This window comes from Lemur catta, chromosome 3, assembly GCF_020740605.2.
Source record: "Lemur catta isolate mLemCat1 chromosome 3, mLemCat1.pri, whole genome shotgun sequence".
Lineage (NCBI taxonomy): Eukaryota > Metazoa > Chordata > Mammalia > Primates > Lemuridae > Lemur > Lemur catta.
Window position 1 is genome coordinate 118,850,776 of NC_059130.1, and position 27,208 is coordinate 118,877,983.

General features: G+C 48.7%; 1 protein-coding gene across 1 annotated transcript in view; it reads right to left on the reverse strand.

Moving 5' to 3' along the window:
* DISP3 (dispatched RND transporter family member 3) overlaps window positions 1-27,208 on the reverse strand; it is a 52,077-nt gene that overhangs the window by 18,455 nt on the left and 6,414 nt on the right. The window contains exons 2-5 of the mRNA XM_045546140.1: window positions 12,863-13,961; window positions 12,082-12,301; window positions 1,252-1,388; window positions 254-388 (exon numbers count right to left, since the gene is read on the reverse strand). Coding sequence (XP_045402096.1) covers window positions 254-388; window positions 1,252-1,388; window positions 12,082-12,301; window positions 12,863-13,958 — 1,588 coding nt within the window. The 5' untranslated portion in view covers window positions 13,959-13,961. The remainder of the gene's footprint in view (window positions 1-253; window positions 389-1,251; window positions 1,389-12,081; window positions 12,302-12,862; window positions 13,962-27,208) is intronic.

The following is a 27,208-nucleotide window of genomic DNA, read 5'->3' on the forward strand; positions in this document are numbered from 1 at the left end:
CCCAGAACTCGGCCCCTTCTTCCACTTCTTGGGCTCCTTCCCTCACTTCCTACCAGCACACCCGCCTGCTCTTCCCACCCTGCGCCAGGCATCCGCCCCCCACTCACATTCTAACCCCAAAGCCTAAGCCAGACAGGGGGCTCTATAGCCCCCATAGACGCCAGGCTTTGTGTCCAGGGAGAAGGCCCCTTTGGGGGAAGGGGCAAAGTTCCCAAGTGGGAGGCCCACTGCCATGGCAACAGAGGCAACTCACCAATGCCCACCACCACGAAGGCGGCCACCCCATTGAGGATGCCCAAGTACTGGACCCCGAAGACCACGTGGTACAGGAAGAGCGCCACCAGGCAGCTGAGACCGATGCTGGCAATCCCAAAGAAGGACAGGAACACTGGGCAGGCCAGAGGCACAAGGATAGGTGGGGAGGACCCTCATGGAGCACAAAAACCCTTAGTGCCCCTGTCTCATCCCCCACTCCCAGGTGCCCCTCACCAGCCTGTGTGCTCCCAGCACAGGGACAGCTTCCCACACCCAAAGAAGGGGCCGGGCAGGAGGCCCAAGTGAGTAAGTCAGGGTGCCCCCAAGACCTCATCCTCGCAGACCTTACCTCAAGTCAATGGCTTATGAACCTAGATGTCTTCTGTCTGTCACCCATGGGGGTAGGAACTGTGTCTGGATCCCTGACACCTTACAGTATCTGACACGTAGTTGGTGCCCAATAAATATTTGTTGCATGGATGAAGGAATGTCTTTTCCATTTTTGACTGTATTACCAGGCTTTTGTTCACTTGGGCAATAAAGTATGCCTAGTGTATACAGGCAGCAGTAAGAGGCAGCTAGTGTACATGGGCAGTGGAGGTGGGAAAGGGAGCTGGGGGGCAGAGGGCAGCTGCCTTGGGACCACAAATCAGGCTACAGAATAACCCCGGAAGCAGAGTCTGGTACCCCAGCTTCCCATCCCAAAGCTGCCAAGATGGGCTTTAGCAAGGCGGTCGAAGGGCAAAGGGTCAAACTGTGTGAGGTCCTGGCGGTGGGCCCCGACCTCAGGCTGCTATGGCCCAGCCTGGCTCCGGACCTCGTCTGCCTGCCTGGGGTTGGAAGATGATTTCTGAGCACTGCCCGGGTCCCCAGCTCGGACGTGCGGGATTCTCAAGTATCCTGGCATTCTTGAGAGGGTGGGCTGTGGGCGGACAGGAGCCAACCGGGAGGGCTGAAGGGGGCTGTCTCTGAGCCAGACCATCTGCGGAGACCTACCTGAGCAGGAGGTGAGGACGTAGACCAGGGCAGCGATGCAGCTGCTGCTGACGAAGGCCAGGAGCATGTCGTTGTTGAAGGTCCTGCGCACCTCGTAGTCGAACAGGTCTGTGCCCCCGTAGAGAACCTGGACCTTGCTGGGGGCGGGAGCACACGGAGGGCGGGGAGGGGTGGAGACGGCCGTGAGCACTGGGCAGGACCAGGAGCAGCCACTTCACCAGGGGCTCTTCGACCCAGCTGGACAGCAAACCAGCTGGGGCTTCCAAAAGTCCTGACGTCCAGGCCCGGCTCTGGACAAATTAAAGCAGAACCTCTGGGGTGGGGCTGAACCATCAGTGTTCTTTAAATCTCCCGGGTGATTCAAATGTGTGGCCAACGTTGAGAACATACAGATAATAATGTTATATTCAGATTCTCTGTCATTTTCCAATTCTCAATTGTCTGCAGCAAAATTCTAAATTCAAACTGCTTGTGGACATTCAGTTTTACACTGCCACTCAGTGTGTGCTTAACACAAGTTATTTTTAATAAGGAAACATAACGAGACTGGCCAAACTGTGTTTTAAAATACAAATGGGAGCAAATCTGCTTCTGGCCAAGCTTGAGTAACAAGATGGAAACTAGATTCACCTTCGTACTGGAACCAGCAAAAATGTGGGAAAATGGGTGAAACAAGACTCTGGACATCAAACAACCGAGGATGAAGATCCCAGGGGGATGAGACAAGAAACGAGCCCTGCGGTTACCCTGACTTGCTGCCTTGAGAATTTCCAGTGCTCAGCGAAGCCTAAAACACGGGCTACTGGACTCCAAAGGAGGCTGAGAATTTCCAAACTTGATGAAAACTATAAACCCACTGACCCCAGAAGATCGAGAAATGAACCCCAAGCACAAAAAACATGAAACAAAACTATAACAATGCACATCATAATCAAATTGCTCAAAAACAGTGACCAAAAGAGAGTCTTGAAAGCAGCCTGAGTTAAAAGCCACATGACAGGCAGAGGAACAAGGACAACACGACAGCAGACTTCCCAATGGAAGCCATGCGGATGACAAGACAGCACAGTCACATCCCTTAGATACTGGGGGAAAAGTCAACCCAGAATTCTATGTGCAGCAAAAATATGTTCCAAAAACAAAGGCAAAATGAAAGACTTTTTCAGATATACAAAAATTGAAATAATTCATCTCCAGTATACCTGCACTACAAGAGATGTTAAAGCAAGTTCTTTGGGCAGAAGGAAAATGATAACAGATAGAAATACAGATTTACAGAAAGGAACAAAAAGCATTTGAAATGGTAATTACAAAAATAAATATATAAAATTTTCTTATAATTTATTTAGATTTCTTTAACGGATACTTGACTCTTTAAACAATAATAACAATGTAGCATGGGGTTTATAACATACGTAAAAATAAAATGTATTAACAATAGCATAATGGCCAGGAGGGAAGAAAGGGTAGTATACTATTGTAAGGCTCTTATGCTATCCATGAAATGATACAACATCATTCAAAGGTACACTGTGATAATTTAAAGACGGATAGATACTATAAACCCTAAAGCAACCACTAAAACAAAGAGTTAGAGCTAAAAATCTAACAAAGGAGAATAAATGGAACCATAAAAAACACTCAGTTCAAAAGAAGGCAAAAGAGAGGTAAAGGGAAACAAAGAACACATGGGACAAATAGAATAAAATGGACTTAAGTCTAACCATATCAATAATTGCATTGAATGTAAAGACTTAAACACCCCAATTAAAAGGCAGAGACTGTCAGATTTAAAAAAATCAAGACCCAGCTGCCGAAAAGAAACCCATTTTAAATATAAAGACACAAATAGTTTAAAATCAAAGGGATATAAAAAGATATACCATACAAACATCATGATAACAGAAAAAATAATAACAGAATCAAAAGAAAGCTGGGCTGGTTACGTTAATAACAAATGAAGTACATTTCAGAGCAAATAATATAACCAGGGATGAAGAAGATAATTTCCAAATGATAAAAGGATCAATCCATCAAGAGAATACAACAATCCTAAATGTTTTTGTACCTAATAACAGAAATTTAAAATACACAAAGCAAAAACTGATAGAACTGAAAAAAGAATTAGACAAATCCACAGCTATAGATGGACATTTCAACATCCCTCTCAATAACTGCTAGAACAAGTAAACAGAAAATTAGTAAGGATATAGAAGACCAGGAACAACAGACAATCAATGAACTTGATCTAATTAACACTTACAGAACATTTCATCCAACAAGAGCAGAATACACATTTTTTTTTCAAGTGTGTAGGGAACATTCAGCAAGACAGACCATATACTGGACCATAAAACAGGACTCAATAAATGTAAAAGACCTTAAGTCAAACAGAGTATATTCTCTAACCATAATGGAATTAAGTTAAAAATCAGCAGCAACAAAATAACTGAAAAACTCCCAAATAACATGCTTTTCAATTACATGAGTCAAAGAAGAGATCAAAAGGAATTAAATAGAAACTATTTTGAACTGAATGAACATGGAAACACAACATATCAAAAATTATGAACTGCGCTAAAACAGCAGTACTTAAGGGGAATTTTACAGCACTAAACACCTCTATTAGGAAAGAAGAAAGATTTTAAATCAATGGCCTCAGCTTCTACTTTAAGAAAAAAGAACAAGAGAAAATTAAACGTAGAGTAAACAGAAGAAAGAAAATAGAGATCAGAGCACAATTCAATAAAACAGAAAACAGAAAAATAGAGAAAAATCAATGAAACCAAAAGCTAGTTTTTTGAGATCAATAAAATTGATGAGATTCTAGCCAGAGTAATTACGAAAAAAAAGAAAGAGGACACACATGAAAGAGGTGACATCACTACAGTTTCTACAAATATTAAAAAGATAATAAGGGAATATTATAAATCACTTTACACCAACAAATTTGACAACTAAATGAAATGGACAAATTCCATTAAAGACTCAAACCACCAAAGATCACGTAAGATAAATTGATAACCTTGACAGCCCTATGTATATTTTAAAAATTGAATTTGTAGTTAAAAACCTTCCCATAAAGAAAACTCCAAGCCCAGATAGTTTCATTGGAAAATTCTACCAAGCATTTAAAAAAGAAATAATACCAGTTCCATATAAACTCTCCAGAAAACTAAAGAAAAGAGAATACTTCCTAACTCATCCTATGAGGCCAGAACTACCCTGATACCAAAATCAGCCAAAGATATAAGAAAACTGCAATCCAATGTCTATCAGGAACATATTGTGCCCAGTAACACAAAATACAAATAAAATCTAACACTATATGAAAAGGATAATATTCCATGACAATTCAATCAATGTAATGCACCATATTAAACTGAAAGACAAAAAACTATATGATCATCCCACTAGATGAAGAAAAACATTTAACAAAAAACCTAATATTCATTGCTGATTAAAAAGAGAAAAAACCTACTAGCAAGTAAGGAACAGAAGAGAACTTCCTTAACCTGATAAAGAACATCTACAAAAAACCTATATTCTTTGATTAGGAATAAGACAGGGAATGCCTGCTCTCATCACATCTACTCAACATTGTACTGAGGTTCAGCCAGTGCAATTAGGCAAGAAAAAGAAACAAAAGGCATTTACATTGGAAATGATAAAGTAATGCTGTCATTATTAGCAGAAGACAAGACATTTATGTAGAAAATCACAAAGGAATCTATAAAACACAAAGACAAAAAATCTACTAGAACTAATAACAGGTGGATTTAGGAAGATTACAAGACACAAAATTATTTATATTCCTACATACTGGCGACTAATAATTGGAAATTGAAATTTTAAAAATACCATAAAAATATGAAATACTGAGGGATAAATATTACAAAAAATGTCAGATATATTGTGCTCATAGGTCAGAAGACTCAAGATGTCAGTTCTCCTCAGACTGATCTATGGATCCAACACAATCACAATCAAGATCCCAGCAGACATTTTTTGTAATAATAGAAACAGATGAGCTGATTCTAAAATTCTTATGGAAACACAAAGGACCTAGAATAACTAAAACAGCTTTGAAAAACAAAGTTGGGAGATTAACACTATCTGATTTCAAGACTTGGTATAAAGCTGCAGTAATCAAGACCGTATGATTCTAGTGTGCACCGGGGAAAACAGACTGATGAAACAGAATAAAGAGTGCAGAAACAGACCCACACAGATATGGTGCAAAGGCAGGGTCCTTTGTACTTTTGTCCAAGGTGCAAATGCAACTCAGTGGAGACAGAAGAGTCTTTTCAACAAATGGTGCCAGAACAATTGGACATCCATGTGAAAATAATAAATCTCGATCCATATCTTGTACCATACACAAATACTAACTTGAAATAGAACATCACAGTACTATGTGTAAAACGCAATTTAAAATGGGCAAAAGATCTAAACAGATAGTTCACCAAAGAAGATAAACAGATGTCAAATAAGCATGTGAAAAGATGTTCAACATCACTAATAATTAGGGAGATGCAAATTAAAACCACAGTGAGATACCACCACACGCCTATTAGAATGGCTAAAAATTTTTAAACTGACCCTATCAAGCAGTATAGAGGACAGGGAAGTCTGGAATTCTCATACACTGCTGGTGGGAAAGTAAAATGGTACCACTATTTGGAAAATAGTTTGGCAATTTCTTAAAAGGTTAAACTTACACTCTGATCTAGTCATTTCACACCTAGGTATTAATCTAAAACAATGAAAGTGTATGTCCACACAAAGGCTTGTACCTGAATGTTCATAGCACCTTTATCTGTAATTGCCAAATCTGGAACAATCCAAATATCCACCAACAGGTACATGGATAAACAAAATATGACAGCTCCAAACAATGGAATACTACTCAGAATGTAAAAAGAATAAATTATTGATACATACGACAACATGGATACAACTTTAAATAATTAGATGGAATGAAAGCAGCCAATCAAAAGAGTACATACTATATGATGCCTTGTATACAAAATTCTAGAAAATGAAAACCAACACATAATGACAGAAAAGAGAACGGGGTTGCCCAGGGTTGCAGTGGGTTGTCAGGATGGGATGGACCAATTGTTAAGGGGACATGAGGAAACATATTGGGGGTGATGACTCCTCACTCTGATGAGGATTTCGTGGTATATACACATATCAAAACTAATCAAATTATAAAGTTTAAGTATGTGCAGTTGGTTATATGTCAATTATACCTCAAAAAAGCTGTAAAAAAATATAAACAGGACATTTAAAAGCAAGTCAAAAAGATCTCTGGATTATGCACTTTGTTGAATTAAACAGTTCAACTGTACATTCATTAGCATATAAAACTGCAAGTTAAATCAATTGTTTATTCACTCACACATTAATTTGTATGCCATTTATAGAGTATCTTCTAGGTCCCGTTCTTGCTGTTGGTTATAAAAAGACATGGGCCCAAACTTTTATTCTCAAGTAGAAAGGAACAGCACATGGAAGACCAGAATTCTTGCCTAGAACTGCTAAAAAGTCAAGTAAAATTCGGAAATCATCTGTGATGACAGCAGAATTGCTGAAGTAATGAGAACCAGCTGGCTAAGACTTGAGAAAGGGGAGAACTTAGCAAAGGTAAGCTGCCCTTCCAGAGCTGTTTTTATCCTGGAGGCGCTTGCTGATTGCGAACATGGGCAGGAGGCTGAAGATCTTGGCTGGGAGTCAGATAAGCTGGCAGAGCCCTGGGCGGAGACTTGCAGACCAGCAGAGCACATGGTTAGGTTTCCCCTCAGCACTTCTGCTGACAACTAGGGCTGTGTGGGGCACAAGACTGAAAAAGCTAAGCATAAAAAGCCTCTGAAAAAGCAGAATGAAGGGGTTTTTTTTAGAAGCTTTGGGAGATCAAGATTAGAGACTGGAACTTGTCAGAGGAAGGGACTCTGCAGAATACACCAGGCTCTTAGCTGAAAATTCCAGAGAACCTAAGCCAAACTAGAGGAAGACTGAGACTTTTAGGGCCGGAAACCATCCTCGACTCAATGCAGGCACTGCCTGTTTAAGGTGTTCAGCCACAACTCTATCTGCCTCCTGGAAAGAAAGGTGTTCAGCCACAACTCTATCTGCCTCCTGGAAAGAAAGAAGAATAAACTTTCTCTGGAGAAAATAACATTATCTGAGCCTCTGTGTTTTTTATACACAATGTTCATCACTTAATAAAAATTACCAGGCATACCCATAGGCAGGACCACATGACCCAAAACCAAGTGAAAGATCCATACATTAAAAGTTAGCTAATATGAACTGGAAAATAACTATAATTAATATGTCTAAGAACAGAGAGGAGAATGTGGACAAAATAAATAAAATGATGAAGAACTTTACTAGTAATTTAGATATATAACAAAGGGTCAAATGGAATTCTCAACAGAAAAATAGAACATTTAACATTAAAACTTGGCCAGGCAAGGTGGCTCATGCTTGTAATCCTAGCACTATGGGAGGCCACAGTGGGAGGACTGCTTGAAGCCAGGAGTTTGAGACCAGCCTGAGCAAGAGCAAGATCTCATCTCTACAAAAAATAGAAAAATTAGCCAAGCATGGTGGTGTGCACCTGTATTCTCAGCTACTTGGGAGGCTGAGGCAAGAGGATCACTTGAGCCCAGGAGTTTGAGATTGCAGTGAGCTATGATGATGCCACTGCACTCTAGCCCAGGAGAGAGGGCAAGACCCTATCTCAAAAACAAACAAACAAACAAAAAACCTCAGTAGACATTAAATGGTAGATTAGGCACAATAAAAGATCAGCAAACTGGAATATCTAAACCAAAGCCTAGAAAAAAAACAGATAAAACCTATAAAAAAAGTAGTGAAGTAGTAAAGACACATGAGACTCAGTGAAAAGATCTAACATTTGTGTAATTAGAGCTATAAAAGGAAAGGGGACAGAGAACAAGGTAGAAGCCATATTTGAAGATATAATAGCCAAGTTCCTAAAACTGAGAACAGTCATCAACCTACAGCTTCAAGGAGTTCTGAGACCCCAAATAGAACAAATATGATAAAAATACACCAACATACCTCACAGTAAGACTGCTGAAACCAAAGACAAAGAGAAATCTTAAAATAAGATAAAAAGACAATATTTTAAAGGAGCAACAAAAAAGATTTACAGCTAACTTTTCTACAGAAACGATGGAAGTCAGAAGACAATGGGGTGGCATCTTTTGAGTACAATATTAAAAGAAAGTTGCCAATTTATAATCCTATACAGCAAAAATATACTTCAAAAATGAAAGTAAAATAAAGATGTTTTCTAGATAAACAAAACAGAGAACTTATCACCAGTAAACCTGCACTAAAAGAAGTACTAAAGAGAGTTCTTCAGACACAAAGACAATGATCCCAGAGGGACACATAAAACTGTAGAAAGTAATAAAGAGCAACAGAAAAGGTAAATATGTGAATAAATATAAATGAATACAAACTCTGTAAAGCAATAATGTAATTTCTTATGGGGTTTAAAATGTATATAGGATTAAAATGCATGCAACAAAAATGCAGAAAGCTGCAGGACAACAAAGGCAGTGAATGTGTTTTAGGGTTCCAGTATTATCAGGGAAGTAGTAAAAGTGATCATTTGTATTATTCTGTAATAAGTCAAGGTGCATGTTGTCATCTCTTGAGTAACCAAAAACAGAATAATTTAAAAATTTTTGTTAAGCCAAAAGAAGGCACTAGAGTCAAGTCTACGGGGCCCTGGTTGTCACTGCTGCTATGAAGCTCTAGGGGGAAGAAAGGGGAAAGAGCAGCGTTTTTTCCTAAGGGCAGGGGTTTCACCTCAGCAGCTGAATGTGTGGGCAGAAATAGTCATTGTATCTAACACCCTAAAGATTCCTCTACAGTCAGCTTCCCTACCCAGCCAAGTACCTTTCCTTGAGGCTACTCCATTCATTTATTCTTTCCTTGCTCAAATAAACTCTTACTGAAGGGTGCTTAGCACTGTGCTAGGGGCTAGGCCTACAGAAATGAACCAGGAACAATCCAAGCCCTCAACCAACTCACATTCTATTGAGACAGAAAACTAAACCAGACCTCTCTCAAATTTTAATGTGCAAACAAATCACCTGGAAGTACCGCAGGTCTGGGAAAGAGCTTGCGATTTTGCATTTCTAACAAGTCCTCGAGTGATGCTGATGTTGTTAACTGGAGGTCTGCACTTTTGAGTTACAACCAAAATACTGAGTGACAAGTGATGAAATTGTAGCTCAGAGAGGTGAAATAGCTTGCTGAAACTCACAATAAGTGGAGTAACTGGGGGACCTGACCCCAAATATATCCAAGTGAGTGTGTGTGTGTGTGTGTGTGTGTGTGTGTGTGTGTGTGTGTGTATCTCCCTGCAGGGAGAAGGGAGGGAACTGTGGAAACAGGGAGTGTCTGTTTTGTATTGCTATAACAGAAGATGTCAGGCAGGGAAAATTATAAACAAAAGAGATTTATTTAGCTTATGGTTCTGGAGGCTAGGAAGTTCAATGGCATGGGGCTGGCCTCTGTCAAGGGCTTTCGTGCTGTGTCATAACATGGAGGAAGGTAGAAGACAGAGCAGGATGTATGAAACAGGACCACAAGGGAGAAGGAACCTCACTTTATAACAACCCCCTCTCTCGGGAACTAATCCACTCCTGCGAGAGCGAGAACCCACTCCCAAAAGACAGTATTAATCTATTCATGAGGGATCTACCCCCAAGACCCAAACACCTCCCCCTAGGCCCCAACTCCCAACACTGCTGCGCTGGCAATCAAACTTCAATGTGAATTTTGGTGGGTACAAACCACATCCAAACCATAGCAGGTAGGGTGGGCATTAAATCCAACCTTGGGGAAAAGTTGCCCAAATGGGATCCTAATAGATGAACAGGGGTTCGCCTGGCAAAGAAGCAGGGCACAGCAACTGGCATAAAACACAAAGGGTGGCTGGGCGAGGTGGCTCACGCCTATTAATCACAGAACTCTGGGAGGCCGAGGCAGGAGGATTGCTTGAGGCCAGGCGTTTGAGACCAGCCTGAGCAAGAGTTAAGACCCTGTCTCTACAAAAAGTAGAAAAATTAGCTGGGCATGGTAGTGTGTGCCTGTAGTCCCAGCTACTCAGGAGGCTGAGGCAGGAGAATCACTGGAGCCTAGGAGGTTGAGGTTGCAGTGAGCTACAATGATGCCATTGTGCTCAAGCCCAGGCAACAAAGCAAGACCTTGTATCAAAAAGAAAGGGAAAAAAAGCAAAAAACCCACAAAGGGTGAGAGTTCTGGATTAGAAAGCTTGGATTTGAATCCCATTCCACTGCTAATGGGTTTTAAAATTCTAGACAACTTACTTAATTGTGCTGAACCTCAGTTTCCTCAGCTGTAAAATGGAGATAATCATAACAGCACCCGTCTCACTGGGTTGGTGTGAGGATTAAATGAGATGGTGTGTATAAAAGACTTAGAACAGGGTGTGGCACAGAGTAAGTGCTCAGTAAAAGTTTGCTGTGATTGTTGCAGTAGTCACTCAATGTAATGGATGAGCAATGGAAGGAACAGGGGTATTTCAGGCAGAATGATTCCACCTGTGCCTTAGACTGTCCTGCTAGGGCAGGACACTGGGAAGGCATTGCACTTATTGCCCAGAAGGGCTGCTGCCCCATCCTGGAGGTGAGGGACCAGCTGTATTCCTGGGTGTACCATCCCGAAGCACCTTCCACTCCCAAAGCACCTTCACATCTGATAGCTCATTTCTTCCTAATGACTCCAGAAGGTAGCAGGAATCACTGTCCCATTTTATAAGTAGGGACACTGATGCCCACAGAAGTGAAGTGACTTGCTCACTACCTCCCTGGGTAGAAGCAGAGAATGTGATGTTAATTTTAGGTGCTAATGTGACTGGATTAAGGGATATCTAGAGAACTGGTGAAGCGTTACTGCTGGGTGAGCCTCTGAGGCTGCTTCCAGAGGAGACTGGTGTATGGGTCCCTGGACCGAGTGGGGAAGATCCACCTCAATGTGTGTGGGCACCATCCAATTGGCTGGGAGCCTGGATATAATAAAAAAGGCAGAGAAAAAGAAATTTCCTCTCTCTCTCCTGGAGCTGGAACATTCGTCTTCTCCTGCACTTGGACATCAGAACTCCAAACTCTCTGGCGTTTGGCCTCCAGGACTTACACCAGAAGCCACCCAGGCTATCACGCCTTCAGCCTCAGACTGAGAATTACACAATCGGCTTCCCTGGTTTTGAGGCTTTAGAACTTGGCCTGAGCCGCACCACCAGCATCCTAGGATCTCCAGCTTGCAGACGGCCTGTTGTAGGACTTCTCAGCCTCCATAATCACATGAGCCAAGTCCCCTAATAGATCCTCTCTCATACATCCTTCTATATATATCCTATTGGTTCTGTCTCTCTGGAGAACCCTGACTGATACAGAGAGGAATTCCTTACTTGTTGGCCAACACTCCTTCCAGAAAGACCTTTAGCACCATCTCAGGAGAAAATCAATACCCAAGATCTCCAAGGCAAGAGTTCTGGGATTTCCTACCTGGCCCAAAGCTGTCATGTGCACTATTAGCATTGGTCAAGAAAAGGGTCCTTTCACTGTCAGAGTGACAGCAAGGATGTACCTGGCTCTACCTCTGATTTGGGAAGACTTCCTAGGGAAAAGGTTGTGGAAAAGGGGATATGATGTTTAGGAGTTAAGAGGCACCTGGAACCCAATTCCCTACCCTAAGACAGCCTTTCATGATACACCTAAGGGCTGCCACACGCTGGGGTACAGCCAGAGTTCCTACCTAGTAGACTGCTTGGCCAACATGGCCACATAGGTGACCACGAAGCTCTGAAACTTGGCCCGTTGCTCCTCCCAGCGGTCATCCACTGAGTAGTAGTTGGGCAGGGGTGCTCCAAACAGGATCTCGCTGCGCAGGAGGGAGCTCTTCAGATTGTCTGCAGAGAGGCCTTCATCTACATACCAGTAGAACTCGGGGTGAGTCATGGCCAGCTCTAGGGAGCCTGCAGGGGCAGGGGTGGGGGCCCAAAGAGGTCAGTTCCTACCAGCCCTCCCTCAAGGTCATGTCAGTCCTGCCCTGCCTATATCCTCCCTTAAAAAGCACAGGTGAACTCCACCCCAGTCCCCACACCATTCTCTGGCCCTGCCCCACCCTTCCCCAATTCCCACCCCTAATTTATCTAAAACAAAGCCTACCCCAGTCTTTCTTCAACCCCAGTCTCTGCCCTGTCTTTCTCTGACCAAATCCTGGTTCTCCATAACCACACCCTGGCCTCCCTCTAACCAACCTCATGCCCAAGACTCACCCCATGCTTTCTCTAACTCTGGCCATAGCTGTAGGCCAAGCATCCTGTATCTGGATCTGTGCCCAAACTTCCCTCTTTGCTCACACTCGCCTCACACCCACGTCCAGCCCTTCTCACCTCGCCCTCGGGCCATGCCCGGCACTCTGCTCTGGACCCACTCCGGCTGGCCCAAGTCTCCCCTAAAGCACTGGGCTAAGTCAGGGCCCCTGCGCTGTCCCCATCCTGGCCCAGGCCCCCAGCCGCCCATGCCCTGCTCACCGCGGATGTCGGCCAGGTCCTGGCCCATGCCGTCGTAGTAGATCTTGCCGCCCCGCTCCGTGGGGAAGAAGTAGGTCATGAGCGAGCTGGGCGGGGAGCAGTAGGAGTAGGAGCCGAGCGGCAGGTCCTTGAGCACCTCGTGGGGCTTCCAGCAGAACTCGCGGAAGCCCGGGTGGTCCATGACCTTGCGCTCAATCTCATGGATCGTGACCAGCCGCTCACTGGTGAAAATGTTGCGCTCTGCGTCACCGCGCGCCAGGAAGATGAGCTCGATGCGCCAGTGCGCGTGCGTCTGCGTGTTGGCGCTCACGTACGCCCGTGAGTAGTCCCAGCGTGAGGCGCCACGGCGGGAACGGCTCTGATTGGCCGCTGTGGCCCCGGGGGGCGGGACGCTGGTCTGGCGCCGCCCATTCATGTTCAGCCCCGGGTTCCCCGGGTCTTCACTCTGGTTGGCTGCCAGGTCCGCCAGGGGCGGGGTCTCACGCCGAAAGCGCCCACTCCGATTGGGTGCTGGCTTTTGGGCAGTGGAGGTGGCCCTGGACAGGCCTGGGGCGCTGGGTGGGACCGCAGGGACGGTGCGCGGGGCCCGGGAGGCCTGCCGCGAGCGGTTGCCGAGGTGCAGCTGCTGCAGCTGCTCTGAGATGAGGCGCTGGAGCGTTTCGGAGGTGAAGTCGGCCAAGTCGCGCCGGTTGCGCCCCCAGGATCCAAACTGGGACTTGAGCGCCAGGGCGAGGGCATCGAAACGCTGCGAGGCCTCGTGGTTGCGGATCTCAAAGGCATTGTAAGAGATGTCGATGTCCAGGGGCGGGTAGTAGAGGAACATGAAGGCCGACAAGGCCACGGGGATGCTGCAGCCCAGGAAGAGCACCAGCCCCGCACAGCACGGATTGGTGAAGGCCCAGCCCAGCGTACTCCAGAAGCCCGAGCTTGGGGGCCGGGAAGGCGAGGTCCAGGGCCGCCAGCAGCACTGCCCCGCGGCCCTGGGTCCAGGCCCTGGCTTCTGGGCCCCCCTAAAGGCCTCACCGGCTCCTTCCTCCTCCTCCTGCTCTTCCTCTAGCCACACATCCTGCAGCAAGGGGTCATCCTCTGTGTCCATAGCCTGCAGGGGAGGAGAGGATGGTGCCCTGTGGAGCAATTCGCCCAGCACTGGGTACGAATCCTGCCCACTCATAACCACCTGCTAATGCTGTCGTGGAACTGCATCACGCAGGCATTTAACTCAACGGAATTCACCCACATGTGCACAGAACAGAAAGGAAAATCCTGTTATTTGCCCGTCACCTCTCCCAACTAGATCTTGGCTCTCAAGGCCACAGAAAAAGGAGAATCACAGCACAATTGCAAACAGAAAAGATGTCTCTTCTGGTGTAAGGGATATTCAAGGAGAATTTTGACTACACATATTTCCTAATTATTGCTGTATTCTTTTATTTTAGAACTCAAGGAGAATGTAAGATGTGATCCCACTGCAACGACTCTAACTTAATGAACCAGCTGTAAAGTATCTTCAGGAAGTATCAGGGTACAAGGGAAAGAACATGAACTTTAGCATCAGAAAGACCCTGGTTTGGGTCTTGGCAGTGCGAACATTGGCAAGGCAGTGAGCCTCTCTGAACTTCAGAGTCCTCATCTATAAAATGGAAGTGGCCATTTGTGCCTTACACGACTGTGGGGTCAAAGGTGCAAGTACTCCGCAGTCTGTGTAGTACATTGGTTATTATCTGTCACATAAGCAGGTTTCTTTGCTCCCCTCTGGGGACTGTAACATGCTCAGCCATTGCCCGTGGTGCTGTGCCAGGGCTAGATGCCTGTCATAGCTCTTCTGGAGAACCTCAATAGCTCCCCACCCCCTCTCTGGGATGCTGCAGCTGCAGCCACTGTTTGTGAGGCTCAGACACTTAATATGCAGCTCCAGCAACATCAAACCTTTGGGCACAGGCAGGGGCCAGGCATCTGCCTCCCTGAGACTTGAGCACAGCAGCAGGAGGGCCTGGCAGGAGAGGGCAGAGCTTGGCAGCCCGAGGACTCCAGTGGGGTGGCCCGAAGGCAGGAGGCCTTCCGGCATCCCAGGCATGGCCTGTCCCCCTTGTCCTGCCTGCCCTCTGGATGGAGAGAGACTCATTATTCAGTTAGATGCCAGGCAATGAGAGGAGGAAGCTAATTATGCTGAAGCTGACTAATTAATGCTGCCTTTCCTATTAACATTCTCTGGAGTGCCCCATTTCAATTAGATGGTCTGTCCGGGAAGAGAGGGGCTGCCGTCAGTCCGGAGAAAGTGAGGAAGAGAGGGCGAGGGGAAGGAGGGAAACAGAGACAGACACGGGAGAGATCTGACCGAGACAGGGAAAGAGGAGAGAGACCAGGGAGAGTGGAATGGTGGGGGTAGAGACAGATGCAGATAGGAAAACAAAGAGGAGAGAAACAGAAAGAGTGACTGAGGAGGGGCCCATAGTGTGGGTGGGAGAGGAGGGGTACACAGCAGAAGACTTGTAAAGAGAGAGGCCTGGAAGGGGTGGAAACTGCTCCTGTAATATGCCAGATTCCTGTTGAAGAGATAATTAAACTTCCTGTTTGCGATGCCCCAATGTGAGCCGGCCAGCCTGCAGGGAGGAGAGGGGATCATAACTGTTCTGAGGCCCAATTTGCATTCACACTGGAGGCAGCTCAGACTCATCCCATTTCCAAAGGGAAAACCAAGTCTGCATGTGGCCGTGGAGGTGTGTGGGAGTCTCTACTCGGTTCCTGGCCTCAGAAGAAGGAAGCTGATGGGAATAGGGTAGAGTGGGGCAGTGACCACGTTTGCACTTTTTCTAGGGACTAAGTCCAACCATCCTACCCCTGACCTAGCCTGCCTTGGGGGGAGTATGGTTTACAGTGTGTTGGGGTGTGTGTATCGGGGAGAGGTCAAAGGCCAGTATTCCAAGTCATAGCAGCACTCCCTGGGTGACTTGAAGTCCCCTCCATCTCATTGCTATTCCACCAGGAATGCCACCCCCTTCCTCAGGTGTCCAAATCTAACTCATCTTTCAAGACCTTGCTGAAGCGTCGCATCTGCCAAGAAGCCTTCCCAGCGCTGAACCCCCAGCTGCCAGTCTAAGCTTCTCACCACCCTTATCACGCTTGCCTGGGGTAAAAATTACTGAGGGGCAGGGAGGGACAGGCAATGTAGCAGAGTGTTAAGAGCTATGGCTTTGGAGGCAGACAGACTTGGGTACAGACGCCAACTGTATGACTTAGGGCTTTCTGAGCCTCAGTCTTCCCACCTGCAGAGTGGGGATAACAGCACTCACCGCAGAGGTTGCTGGAAGCGTGATGTACACAACGGGCTGATCACAGAGTGTGGTAGGTACAAGTGCTTGGGAAATGACAGCTATTATTCTTTTATACTCTACTTTCTCCCAAAGGCTGGGGACTCCTAACAAACTCATGTACCAGGTTGTATTTTCCAAAGATGCCTGCAACAATATCTGCCATCTCGCAGGTGTATCTTGTGATACGACTTTGACACTCTTCCCATCAGGAAAGGAATGTCTGCCTTCCTTCCTCTCGAATCTGGGTGGGCTGGGGGCTATGGTAGGACAGTGCTCTCTGACCTGTGAGGCCAGGTACTAAAGGGAGATGCAGCTTCCACCTGGCTCTCTCAGGACATTCCTGGCTCTCCTTGGAACCCAACCACCATGCTGGAGAAAGCCCAAATTATCCATGCAGAGAGACCACATGTAGGAGCATCAGTGCCATGTGATGTGAACACTTGAGTGAAGTTGCCTCCAGATATTCCAGCCCCCACTCATCGAGTAACCCCCAGCCTTCAAGTCTTCCCAGCTGAGGCCCAGACACCATGGAGTAGAGCTAATCCACACTGTCCTGCACCCTGTCCCAATCACAGAATCCACGAGTGTGATCCAGTGGTTGTTAGACATCATTGCATTTGGGGATGTTTTTGTTACATAGTGACAGCACTGGAACAATTACAATGGGGCCTTGTTCCATATATGTGACTCCATGCCCTGCAGACAGCATTTGCTGGATTTAAGTGACCAGAAAATGAGGCCCAGACACTCCACCTCCCAGTGGGAGCCCCACAGCCCAGTAGACTTGAGCTCCAAGGGAGCAGGGACTTGGCGGTCATGTTCCTGGCTGGGTTCCCGTGGCTAAAAATACCCCTGGAGGGTGGGGAGGGGGAGAAGTCAGTGTTTGGCAGATATTCATTGAATGAAGGAAGGAAAAGGAAGCACTTGGGTTAGGTAGTCAATAAAACTCCCCCCTGGACAGGAAGGACAGGACTGCCTTCCCAGTCCATGTGGGAAATCACGCCAGACTGGTGGTCAACTGACATGTCTCCAGGCCTGGCTTTGCCACCAGCTTTCCATGTGGCCCTGAGTATGTCCCACCCTGTCTCCCTTATCTTGAAGTGGGGTGGCTAAGGCCCAGGTCCTTCCAGCTGTGACACCCCCAGAGTCTCCAAGGAGCCCCAGCCACCCAAGTCCCTGGTCTGGGGCTAAGGAGGGCAGGTGCCATACAAGAGTCCCTCCCCTACATTGAGGCCTGGCTGGTGGGTGGGGATCTGACACCAATGCCTCAGCCGGCAGCCCCCTCCGCAGGCCCCTCCACAGCAGGCAGGAGGGGCAGCAAATCGTAAATTTGTTTTCCTTTCTCAAATGATGGGAATTGATTAGCTTAGCGAGGAGCTCCAGCTGCTCGGTGGAAAGGAACCAAGGGTGGCTCCTGCGGTCCCTGTCACTGACGCAGACAGGGAGCCCAAAGGAAGACTGTGATCTAGGGGAAGGGGAGCTGTGATCAGGCCTTTATGGTCTCCCACTAGGGTGAGCCCTGGGAGTGTCCTCCTTCACACAGTCACACTCAGAGGTGGTCAAAACTTAAACCCTGGGCCTCCCAGGGGCCCACGAACCAAGGGGGATGCAGGTCCACGGAATGAGGTCTTCCTCCTCTTGGGAAAGGCAGCTGGCGCAGCTGCCTAAAAGGGAACAGCAGACTCTAGGGAGCCTCAAAAGAAGAACCTCACCCAGTTTCAAGGCCAGGCTTGGAGCAACACAAAGCCACATCTGCAGCAAAATCCCAATTTTACAACAGAAAAAAAAATCTGCATATATACGGTATTTTTAAAACCCATTAATAGCAGTTATCCATTCGGAAGGATTATAGGTGATTTTTATTTTCTCCTTTATACTTGTCTGTTTCCAATTTTTCTGCAATGATCAGGTATAGCCTTACTTTTAGAATCAGAAATAAATGTTATTTAAAAATAGAATGTGTGTGTATGTCGGGGGAAGGGATTCTGCTAACAGCCTTCAACTCTTTGAGGAGTTACTACAATAGGCATTATGTAGGGGAGTGCTGTCTCCTCCAAGGACAGAAAGCAAGGAGAGCTGGCTTAAGTTGCAGCAGGAGAGATCCCAGTGCGAAAGCAGAAGGACCTTGGGGACAGAGGCAGCTGGCAAATGCCCATGGGTGAATGCGTGTGGAATCGCCTGTTCCCCTGAGGTGGAGAGCGGGGTCTTTAGATGAGCAGGAAGTAGACCATTGCCCATCAGACCCAGAATGGACCTCAGCGCCTACCTAGTCCAACGCCTTCCTTTTACACATGGGGAAACTGACACTCAGAGAGGAGAAGGGACTCACCCAGGGTCATCTTATTGATGGCGGGACCAGGACGCCTGGCTCGAAGCTTTCATTCTACTCCATCACCAGATTCTGGGGGCAATTTTTGGCAGCCCCAGGGAACACCCAGGCCTGGAGAAGATGGCATGTGGACCCAACGAGCCAAAATAGGAAAGCTATTTTTAAAGCCTAAGGAAAAAGGCATTCTTCAAGTCACAAGCCAGATGGATGTCCCCATTTGGACAGAACAGGGCTTAGGTGGGAGGTGGTGTTGACTCAAAGACACCCCCAGCCCCCTGCAGGCATCGCTCTTCTCCAGAGCAACAGGGCTCCCAGGGCTGCGGCCCGTGCCTGCACCTCCCTGCGGCCTGTTGACAACTTCCCTCCGCCTGGCAGAGGATGACAGAACCCTTCTCCATTCCTCCATCCCAGCCAGACTATTAAAATGTAATCAAAAAATCACATTAGACATGCAGATTTGACTTAAAATACATATATGTATATATAATTTAATGGCAGTTAGGAGCTAATCAGCTTTTCCTTCCTGACTCGGGGCATTTTGCCTTCCTGGTCCAGCTCTGGCCTGTGAACATCTCCAGGTCTTTGATTCTCTTGCCTTTGGGGCAAGAGATTTGGGCAGAAGTTCAAAATGAAATCTTTTGAGCTGAACAGCTCTAGAGAAGGGAAGAAAGTTTAGGAGGCCTTAGTGCCTCCTGGATATCACTTCCTAAGTCCTGACTCTCACTGCTGAGAATCTGTCATCCTCCAGATGCCCTGGCTATGTGCCTGCCACCCAGAATCCCAAACACTTCCCCGAGACCTGACACTCCATCTCAGGCCAGATGGCTGGAGAAGCACTGGAGACATGGTGGTGAAATTGGGGCAAAATCACGCACATGGGATGGAGCTAAATGCCCAGCTAGCTCAATGCAGAAACTCCAATGCCCATTAAGATAATTATAACATAATAATTAGGTCTGCATCTACCGCATGCCCAGTACTCCTTATGCATCGTCCGTCATCCTCGCATCAGCCCTGCAAGGGAGGCATTAGGAGGATCCCCATTTTACAGAAGAAAAATCAGAATCAGAGAGGTTAAGTGACCCCCTGGTGGTCACACAGCGAAAAAGCGTCAGAATTAGAGTTTGAACCTCAGGTCTACTGATCTCAAAACCTGGGCTCCTGTGGCCTTTCCAGGCAGCCCGTGCGTTCATTGAGAGCCAAGATGTCAGCACTCACTGCAGAAAGCCACACTGGCCTTTAGCAACTTTGCACCATCCCTGTAAGACCTAAAATCGCCCAGGTCTCAGCAATTCTGCTTTCAGCAGGTGACAACTCAGGGCATGGCATAAAGTCTCCACCCCCTTCAAAATGGACATGGTTGTGACAATTAATTTCATGTGTCAACTTGACTGGACCATGGAATGCCCAGACATTTGGCCAACCCCGATTCTGGGTGTGTCTGTGAGGACGTTTCTGGGTGGGATTAACATCGGAATCCGTAGACTGAGTGCTGCAGATGCCCCCCAACGCAGCAGGCCTCGGCCAACCAAGGGAAGACCTGGACAGAACGAGAGAGGGACTGACCGTGTGGGCGCGGCATGGGTCTTTTCTGGCCTGAAACATTGGCTCTTCTTGGGTCTTGAGCCTGCCAGCTTGTGGATGGAACTTGTAGCACCGGCCCCACTGGTCCCCAGGCCTTCAGCCCCGGGCTGGAGCTACACCTGGGGCTATCCTAGGCCTCAGACTTGCTGCCTGCAGATCTTGGGACTTCTCAGCTTCGGTAATCACATGAGCCAATTCCTCATAATAGATCTCTCTCTCTGCGTGTGTGTGTGTGTGTGTGTGTGTGTGTGTGTGTGTGTGTGTGTGTACACATGTGTATATTTATATCCTATTGGTTCTTTTTCTCTGGGGAATCCTGGCTACTACAATGGGGCACGGAGAACCCCAGAGGAAAAGTGGGTGCAAAGCAGAAAGCCTCATCCCAGCAGCTGGGGCCCAGGGCCTCCCAGAGTCTTCTTTCAAGAAGTCCCAAGTCTACCCAGGATCTCAGATGACAATGGCAGCAGAGCCAGGTGTCCCCCAAATCCATAGAGGAGGGGTGTGGCTGAGTGACTTTCCACACCTGTCCGAGCCCTTCCCCGCACCAAGAAGATCCTAAGTCTGCTGTCCCATCCTCCCTGCCCCCGCCCTGGGGAAACCTGGCTTTGTGGCTGTGGCTGACTTAGGCACCTGCTCCTGCCCGCCCCCCCACCTGCTGCCCCATCAAGAAACATGGTCTTTGTTGGCTCCATTTGCTGGCAGGAAATTCACACGACCAATCCTCTCAGCAAAGAAAAGCTGGGCTTATTGACAGGGAGCCCAGGTGGGGGTGGGGTGGGAGCTGTGGGGGGCTCTGTGGTGAGCCTGCCAAGCCCCATCTCTCAGAGGAGAGCGGGCTGCAGGGATGGAGTGGGTGAAGGACGGCTGGCCTCCCCGACCTGACAGCTGGTGAGGAAACTGTGGGCGCTGACTCATAAACCCAACAGCTCAATATATATCAGGCAAACAAGCTTTGCTCGGGTCAATATATCACCCGAGGAAACATCCTGGCCAACACCAGAGGAATCCAGCATTAATGGGCACAACAGCCACTATCACTTTCCCTGTTTCATGTGTCCTCTCTCCAGCGGGCTCGGTGGGACAGAACTGGCCCCCAATGCTAAGAGGGAAATCAGAGGCTGAGAGCAACCCGGCCTGATTTCGAGGGCAGGGGGTGAACTAGCATAGACTGTGCAGGTGCCAGACCTGGATCCAAACCCTGGCTCTGCCACTAGCCAGGCATCTTGGGCAAATCTCAGTTTCCTCATCTGTAAAGTGGGGATGGTGACACCACCCCCCTTGCTGAATCACAGTAGCCAGTATGATCATCCTGAACTTCTTAGAGGGCAAGAGCCCCTGCTGTGGGCAGGTCTACCAGGCGGCTGGAGCAGACTCTCTCCACAACAGAGGACTTTAATGTGAGTCAGAGTCTGGGTATACTTGTTTTTTGGCTTTCTTTTTAGACAGAGTCTCACTCTTGTTGCCCAGGCTACAGTGCAGTGGCATCATCATAGCTCACAGCAACCTCAAACTCCTGGACTCAAGCCATCCTCCTGCCTCAGCCTCCCGAGTAGCTGGAACTGCAGGCATGCGCCACCATGCCCGGCTAATTTTTCTATTTTTAGTAGAGACGGGGTCTCACTCTTGCTCAGGCTGGTCTCCAACTCCTGACCTCAAGCAATCTTCCCACCTCGGTCTCCCAGAGTGTTAGGATTACAAGAGTGAGCCATCATGCCCGGCCTGTGTACACCTGTTAACATGTAAATTCCAGGACCAGACACAAGATTGGACACTGAGGAGGTGGGCCCAGGAATCTGTAGTTAAAGCACCTCCTTAGGTGATTCAGACGCAGGTGCCCCAGAACCATTTTTCACCTCCCCGGTTCCCAGCGGCTCCCTCAGCAGGTGTGTAGCCTCTGGCCTCCCCCCCCGGGGGGGGGGGTGCCCTCAGCAGGTGTGTAGCCTCTGGCCTCCCCCCGGGGGGGTGCCCAGGTGCTCTGGGGATGGAATCAGGCTGCTGGATCTCAGGCCAGGGCTCGTTCCCGGAGGGTCTCTTCCTCCAGCCATGGGGAGGGAAGAAATGACGGCATTTGGGCCAGGAACAGGACTTTGTGACCAGAGAGGGGACACAAAGAGCCCACCCAGGTCTGCCAAACAGCTCTTCCTGGTGGGCCCGGGCAGTGGAAGGAAATGGAAGGCCGAGGGCTTACTATCTTGAGGCCCCTTGCAAGGGGCTCACACGGGGAGTTTATCGTCCACTGAGCACTACTGTGTGTCACATGCTAGGTACTTTCTAATTTATGTCATCTTTGATCCCACCATTGCCCTATAAGTCCGCTTGCAGGGGTGGAGCTGGATCGGAACCTCTGGAAGTGGTGTCAGAGCCCGTCCTGTTAGCCACCTGCACTCTGCTGCCAAAAGCAATGCCACCGACTGACCCACGCTGGCATCTCCCCCCGCCCCACCCCCACCTGCGCGGCACAGGCCTCGACACCCACACACATCAGCCCCAGATCCTGGAGCTCACGAAGCAGCCTCGGCACCACTGAGAAAGAGACAATAAAAGCTTAATAAAACCAGCAATGCTCACAGAGCCCGTGAAATATGACCAGGCTCCCAGATGCCCCTGGCCTGAAGGGTCAGAAAGTTCCAGGAAACCCTCATTGCAGGCCTGGCCACCCCATCCAGCCCATCTCCACCCACCACCCCTCCCCCACCCTCAGTCCCCCAGTGAGGCTGGAGACTGCAGCTGCCAAGCCCGAAGGACCCATTGGGCCCAGCAGCTGGTCTAGCTCCCCAGCCCCCAGACTGCTGGGTTAATAAACAACAAAAAGATCCCCACAATATATGACCAATAACCACGGCCATAAAATCCAAATTGGATTCCTTCCTGGCTGGTGAGCTCGGGGCTCTTTTCTCTCGGAGACCCGATTAACAGATATGTAAAACAACTCCCCTAGCTTCTCAGGCTCTTCCAGCTCGCCCAAGTTCAGGGCCTGGGGGGTGGGGTGGGGAAGAAGCAGCGAATCAGCACCTTGGCAGCAAAAGTGGCCCCAGGGGCTGGGAGTAGGGACCTGCCCTGCCACTGGGGCCTGCTGTGCGACCTAGAACAAGTCACTTAATGTCTCTGGTGGGAAGAGATACCCTCTAACCCTTTGCCTCTGATTCTCAGCTGCTATCTACTGGGGGAGGCAGAGCAAGGGGAGCTGGATGCTGGGGACTGGGGAGGGTCCCTTCTCCTCTATTCAGAGGCTATTGAATAACTGGAGGGGGCCACACGCAGGGGTCAGGCCATGTGCTGGGTGCCACCTGCCAGTTCCTAGCTCTGGGGAAGGTCTTGGAGACTGCCCCCGCCCCCCACTCCCCCGCCCCTGCCCCAGTCCTAGCACTCCCAGACCACAATTCCAGGGACGTTGCAGAAGTCTTCCACAGCACCCAGTGAGAAGCTAGAGAGTAGACTGGAGGCTGCAAGATACAAAGGCAAAATGCTCAAACCTGCAGAGGGGCCCCCATGACCGGTCCGGGATGGGGCTCTGGGCGGGGGCTGCACCCCCAGCCTCACTGCCTGGAAAGGAAGTGAGAACCTCAGGGCAAATCTCCCTCCCTCTGAGAACTTGGGGCTCCCCCATCCTCTGCTTGCTGCCTGGGCTTGTGGAGAGTTAAGAGGCAGCAGCTGATGAAACAGGCGCACGGTGGGGGTGGCCCTCGCGTCCCCAAGCCAGAGCAATTTTTCTTCCCATCCTTGATCCTCAGACCGGAGGGATTGAATGATGCTGCATCTGTGCAGCAACTTGGAGCGTGCAGATCATTTTCCTATAGGTTTTCTCCTGCTAAGAATTATTTCCAATTTGCAAACAAGAAAAGTGAGGCTCAAGAAAGGAAAGGACTTATTTGAACCTGATTTCTTTTTTTTTTTTTTTTTTTTTTGAGACAGAGTCTCACTCTGTTGCCCGGGCTAGAGTGAGTGCCGTGGCGTCAGCCTAGCTCACAGCAACCTCAAACTCCTGGGCTCAAGCGATCCTTCTGCCTCAGCCTCCCGAGTAGCTGGGACTACAGGCATGCGCCACCATGCCCGGCCAATTTTTTCTATATATATATTTTAGTTGGCCAGATAATTTCTTTCTATTTTTAGTAGAGACAAGGTCTCGCTCTTGCTCAGGCTGGTCTCGAACTCCTGACTCGAGCGATCCACCCGCCTCAGCCTCCCAGAGTGCTAGGATTACAGGCGTGAGCCACCGCGCCCGGCCTGAACCTGATTTCTGATGAGCCCAGTACTCTTCTCACTGTAGCAGATTTTACTTGAGCCTTACATGTTTGAAAACTCTGAGTCCTCAAGTCAGCCCTCCAGACCCCCTACTGGGGCAGACACACACACACACACACACACACACACACACACACACACACACACACACACACAGCGTTTGCCCCTGAGCCACTCTGGCTGCAGTCTAGGTACAGCACTGGCTGGGAGAGTGGGTCCCAGGGAAGGGAGGAGGGTGGAAATATCAGGGACTGACATTCAACTTCCGCATCTAGGGTGTCAGGTGAAATCTCACCTGCAGAGCCTGCACAGGTCAGTGGCTCCGGGGAAGGCTTCCTGGCTCCCCTGCTGAGTGACAGCTCAGGCAAGTATAGTGGGGAGCAGGTGTCAGTCCAGGCAGTGGGCTCAGTACCCTCACACCTGGCACCAGCAGGGAGGCCCTGACACTGGGCAGTCTGGCACTGGCCTCAGCCTCAGCCCACCGTCCGTGACCACGCAGCTGCCTGTGGAGACAGGAGTCGGGGTCGGTGCTGAGCAGCTGGAGCAGAGAGCCCAGGAGGGAGAGTGGGTCCTCGGGTGCTCCCCCAACTCTCCTGCCTCTCTCACACAATGCTTGGGAAGGTCGGGGCCCCAGGAACTAAGAACTGCTGCTCCCAGCACCAGAGGCCTGGAGAGACCCACTGAAGCTATCTGGGCTCAAGAATCCCAGACCCCTTCCCTGCACCCCACCCCCCTTCATGGGGAAGTTTTGTCCAAAGTCTAAACTCCTCCTCCCCACCACATACACGCACACCAATCCTTCCATGGTAACAGGGCTCTGTCTCCTATTTTTTTGTGAACTCGGGCAAGTCTTTCCTCCTCCCTGGGCCTCAGTTTGCCCTTCTGTCAAATGGGAGGGCTGGACTCAATGAGCTTTCAGGTACCTCCCAATTCTGTCATTTGGAGTCCCCATAGGGCCAGGACACAGGAGTGTGACAGGAAAGAAGGTGGGGTGGCTTAGGGCTGGGGAGCCAGCTGGGAAGGTGAGGAGGGTTGTAGATTCCTCCTTTAGCTTTCAGCCTCCTGGATTCCAATCCATGCCACAGCCAGGAGGCAGGGGGGCCCCATGACCAGAGGGCCCTGCAGAATAAGGTAGGGGGATGTGCAGTGAGGGGGCAAGGTTCAGGGAGTCAGGCCACCTCTCCCCAACCCTGAGCCAAGGATGTTCTGGGCCCCTCATTACTCCAGGGCAGGGGGGAACCAGCTGGCGAGGGGAAGCCTGGGTATGCTTTGATAGCAGATCTGCAGAGGGAGAAATAACCTACTTAGTATTTTAGGTTGGTGAGAGCAGGGATGAAGCAATTGATTCTTATTCAAATGCTGTCCCAGGCAAGGCCATGGTGCGGAGGGCAGCTGCCTCCTCTCCCCCAGGCAGTTCCCTATGAGCACACCTTGGAGCATCTGAGCAACCTCTGAGCAGTGGCAGCAGCAGTGGCAGCCACCCCATCACCCCAGACCTGGGCTCAGCTGCCTCTTCTTCCCGTCCCCTCAGGAAGGGACAGAGCCAAAGCCCCCCCCCCCACCGGCCCAGGCTTTTCTGTCCCAGGGCCCCTCCCCTAAAGAACAGGGCAGCTCCTCTGCTTTTCCTGGGGTGGGGGAAGTCCTTTCAAATTTGGGGGGTGGGGACAAGAACAGGACCCTTCCCTTTGTCAGTACTTGGGATCAGGCCCTGCCAAATCAAAGCCTTGACTGTCAAAGTCCATTGGCCCCATTTACAAATCCACACATTTACCAATTGGTCCATTCATTCATTCATTCATTGCCTTATTTCATTCACTTGTTGGTGCTTGCTATATATGAAAAGGGACTTTCTGTTAAATCATCATAATCTTTGCAATGTCTTGAACTCCTTTCCTCCTGAAGGCTGCAAAAACCTTCTCACCCCAGATCTATTCTCATGCTCGTTATTGCCCGAGAATGCCTCTTGGCTGACAGATTCTGTTCATCACAAATTCCTGGCTCTGTTATTCCGGGATCATCTGCTCAAAGTCTCCAGAACACCAGGTCAGCAAGCCAGGAACCCTTGTAGGGAACATGCAGTGCTGGTTGCCTGCAACACTCGGTGCAGCAGCCTCTTCCCAGCTTCTGTGGCTAAAGAGGGGAAGCAGGGGTTTTCCTCCTCCGGCTGCTGTCACTTTTCCAAAGCCTGATTTCTCTCTAGCTTAGCCTAATGCCTCTCAGATCGGGATGGCAGGAAGGAACCCAGACCAACATCTTGCCTTTGTGAAGTCGCAAGATGATACTTTAAAACCAGTAAATACTTTTCAACCAGAAATTGCCCACATGCAATCACGTCCAGAGGGATGCAAGTCCCAGCTGTGTCTACATGGAATGAAAAGAGGAAACATCTGGATGAAAGCCAGCAAAGTCTTGCCAGTCTGTCAGATGCTGCCCACATCTGGACATCCACAGAGTGATCTGTTCGGTGGCTTGGCAGTCAAGAAGCAAATGGTCAACACCCGTCACCCCAACAATCAGAACACAGCCCAAGTCTATAATGTACAAATTACCCAGATTACTGAAGGATCCAAAGGGCACTTTGGCTTCAATCATAGTCATCCTTAAAGACCCCAATCAAGTTAACACAAAGGCCGAAGCGTGGGCCTTGCTGGTTGTGTGGTGGCTGTGTTCATGACACCCGCCGTCAGCCAGCCTGGGTTTGGATTCTGTCCTTGTTGCTTATTAGTAAGCCGCTTACTCTCTCTGCACTTCACATTTCTCATGCTTAAAATGGAGATAATGCTGCTATCCCCCTTGCTGGGCAGGTATGAAGATGAAACAAGATAATATCTATAAAGTTCTGAGCCCAGTGCCTGGCAGGTAGTAAACATTCAAAATATG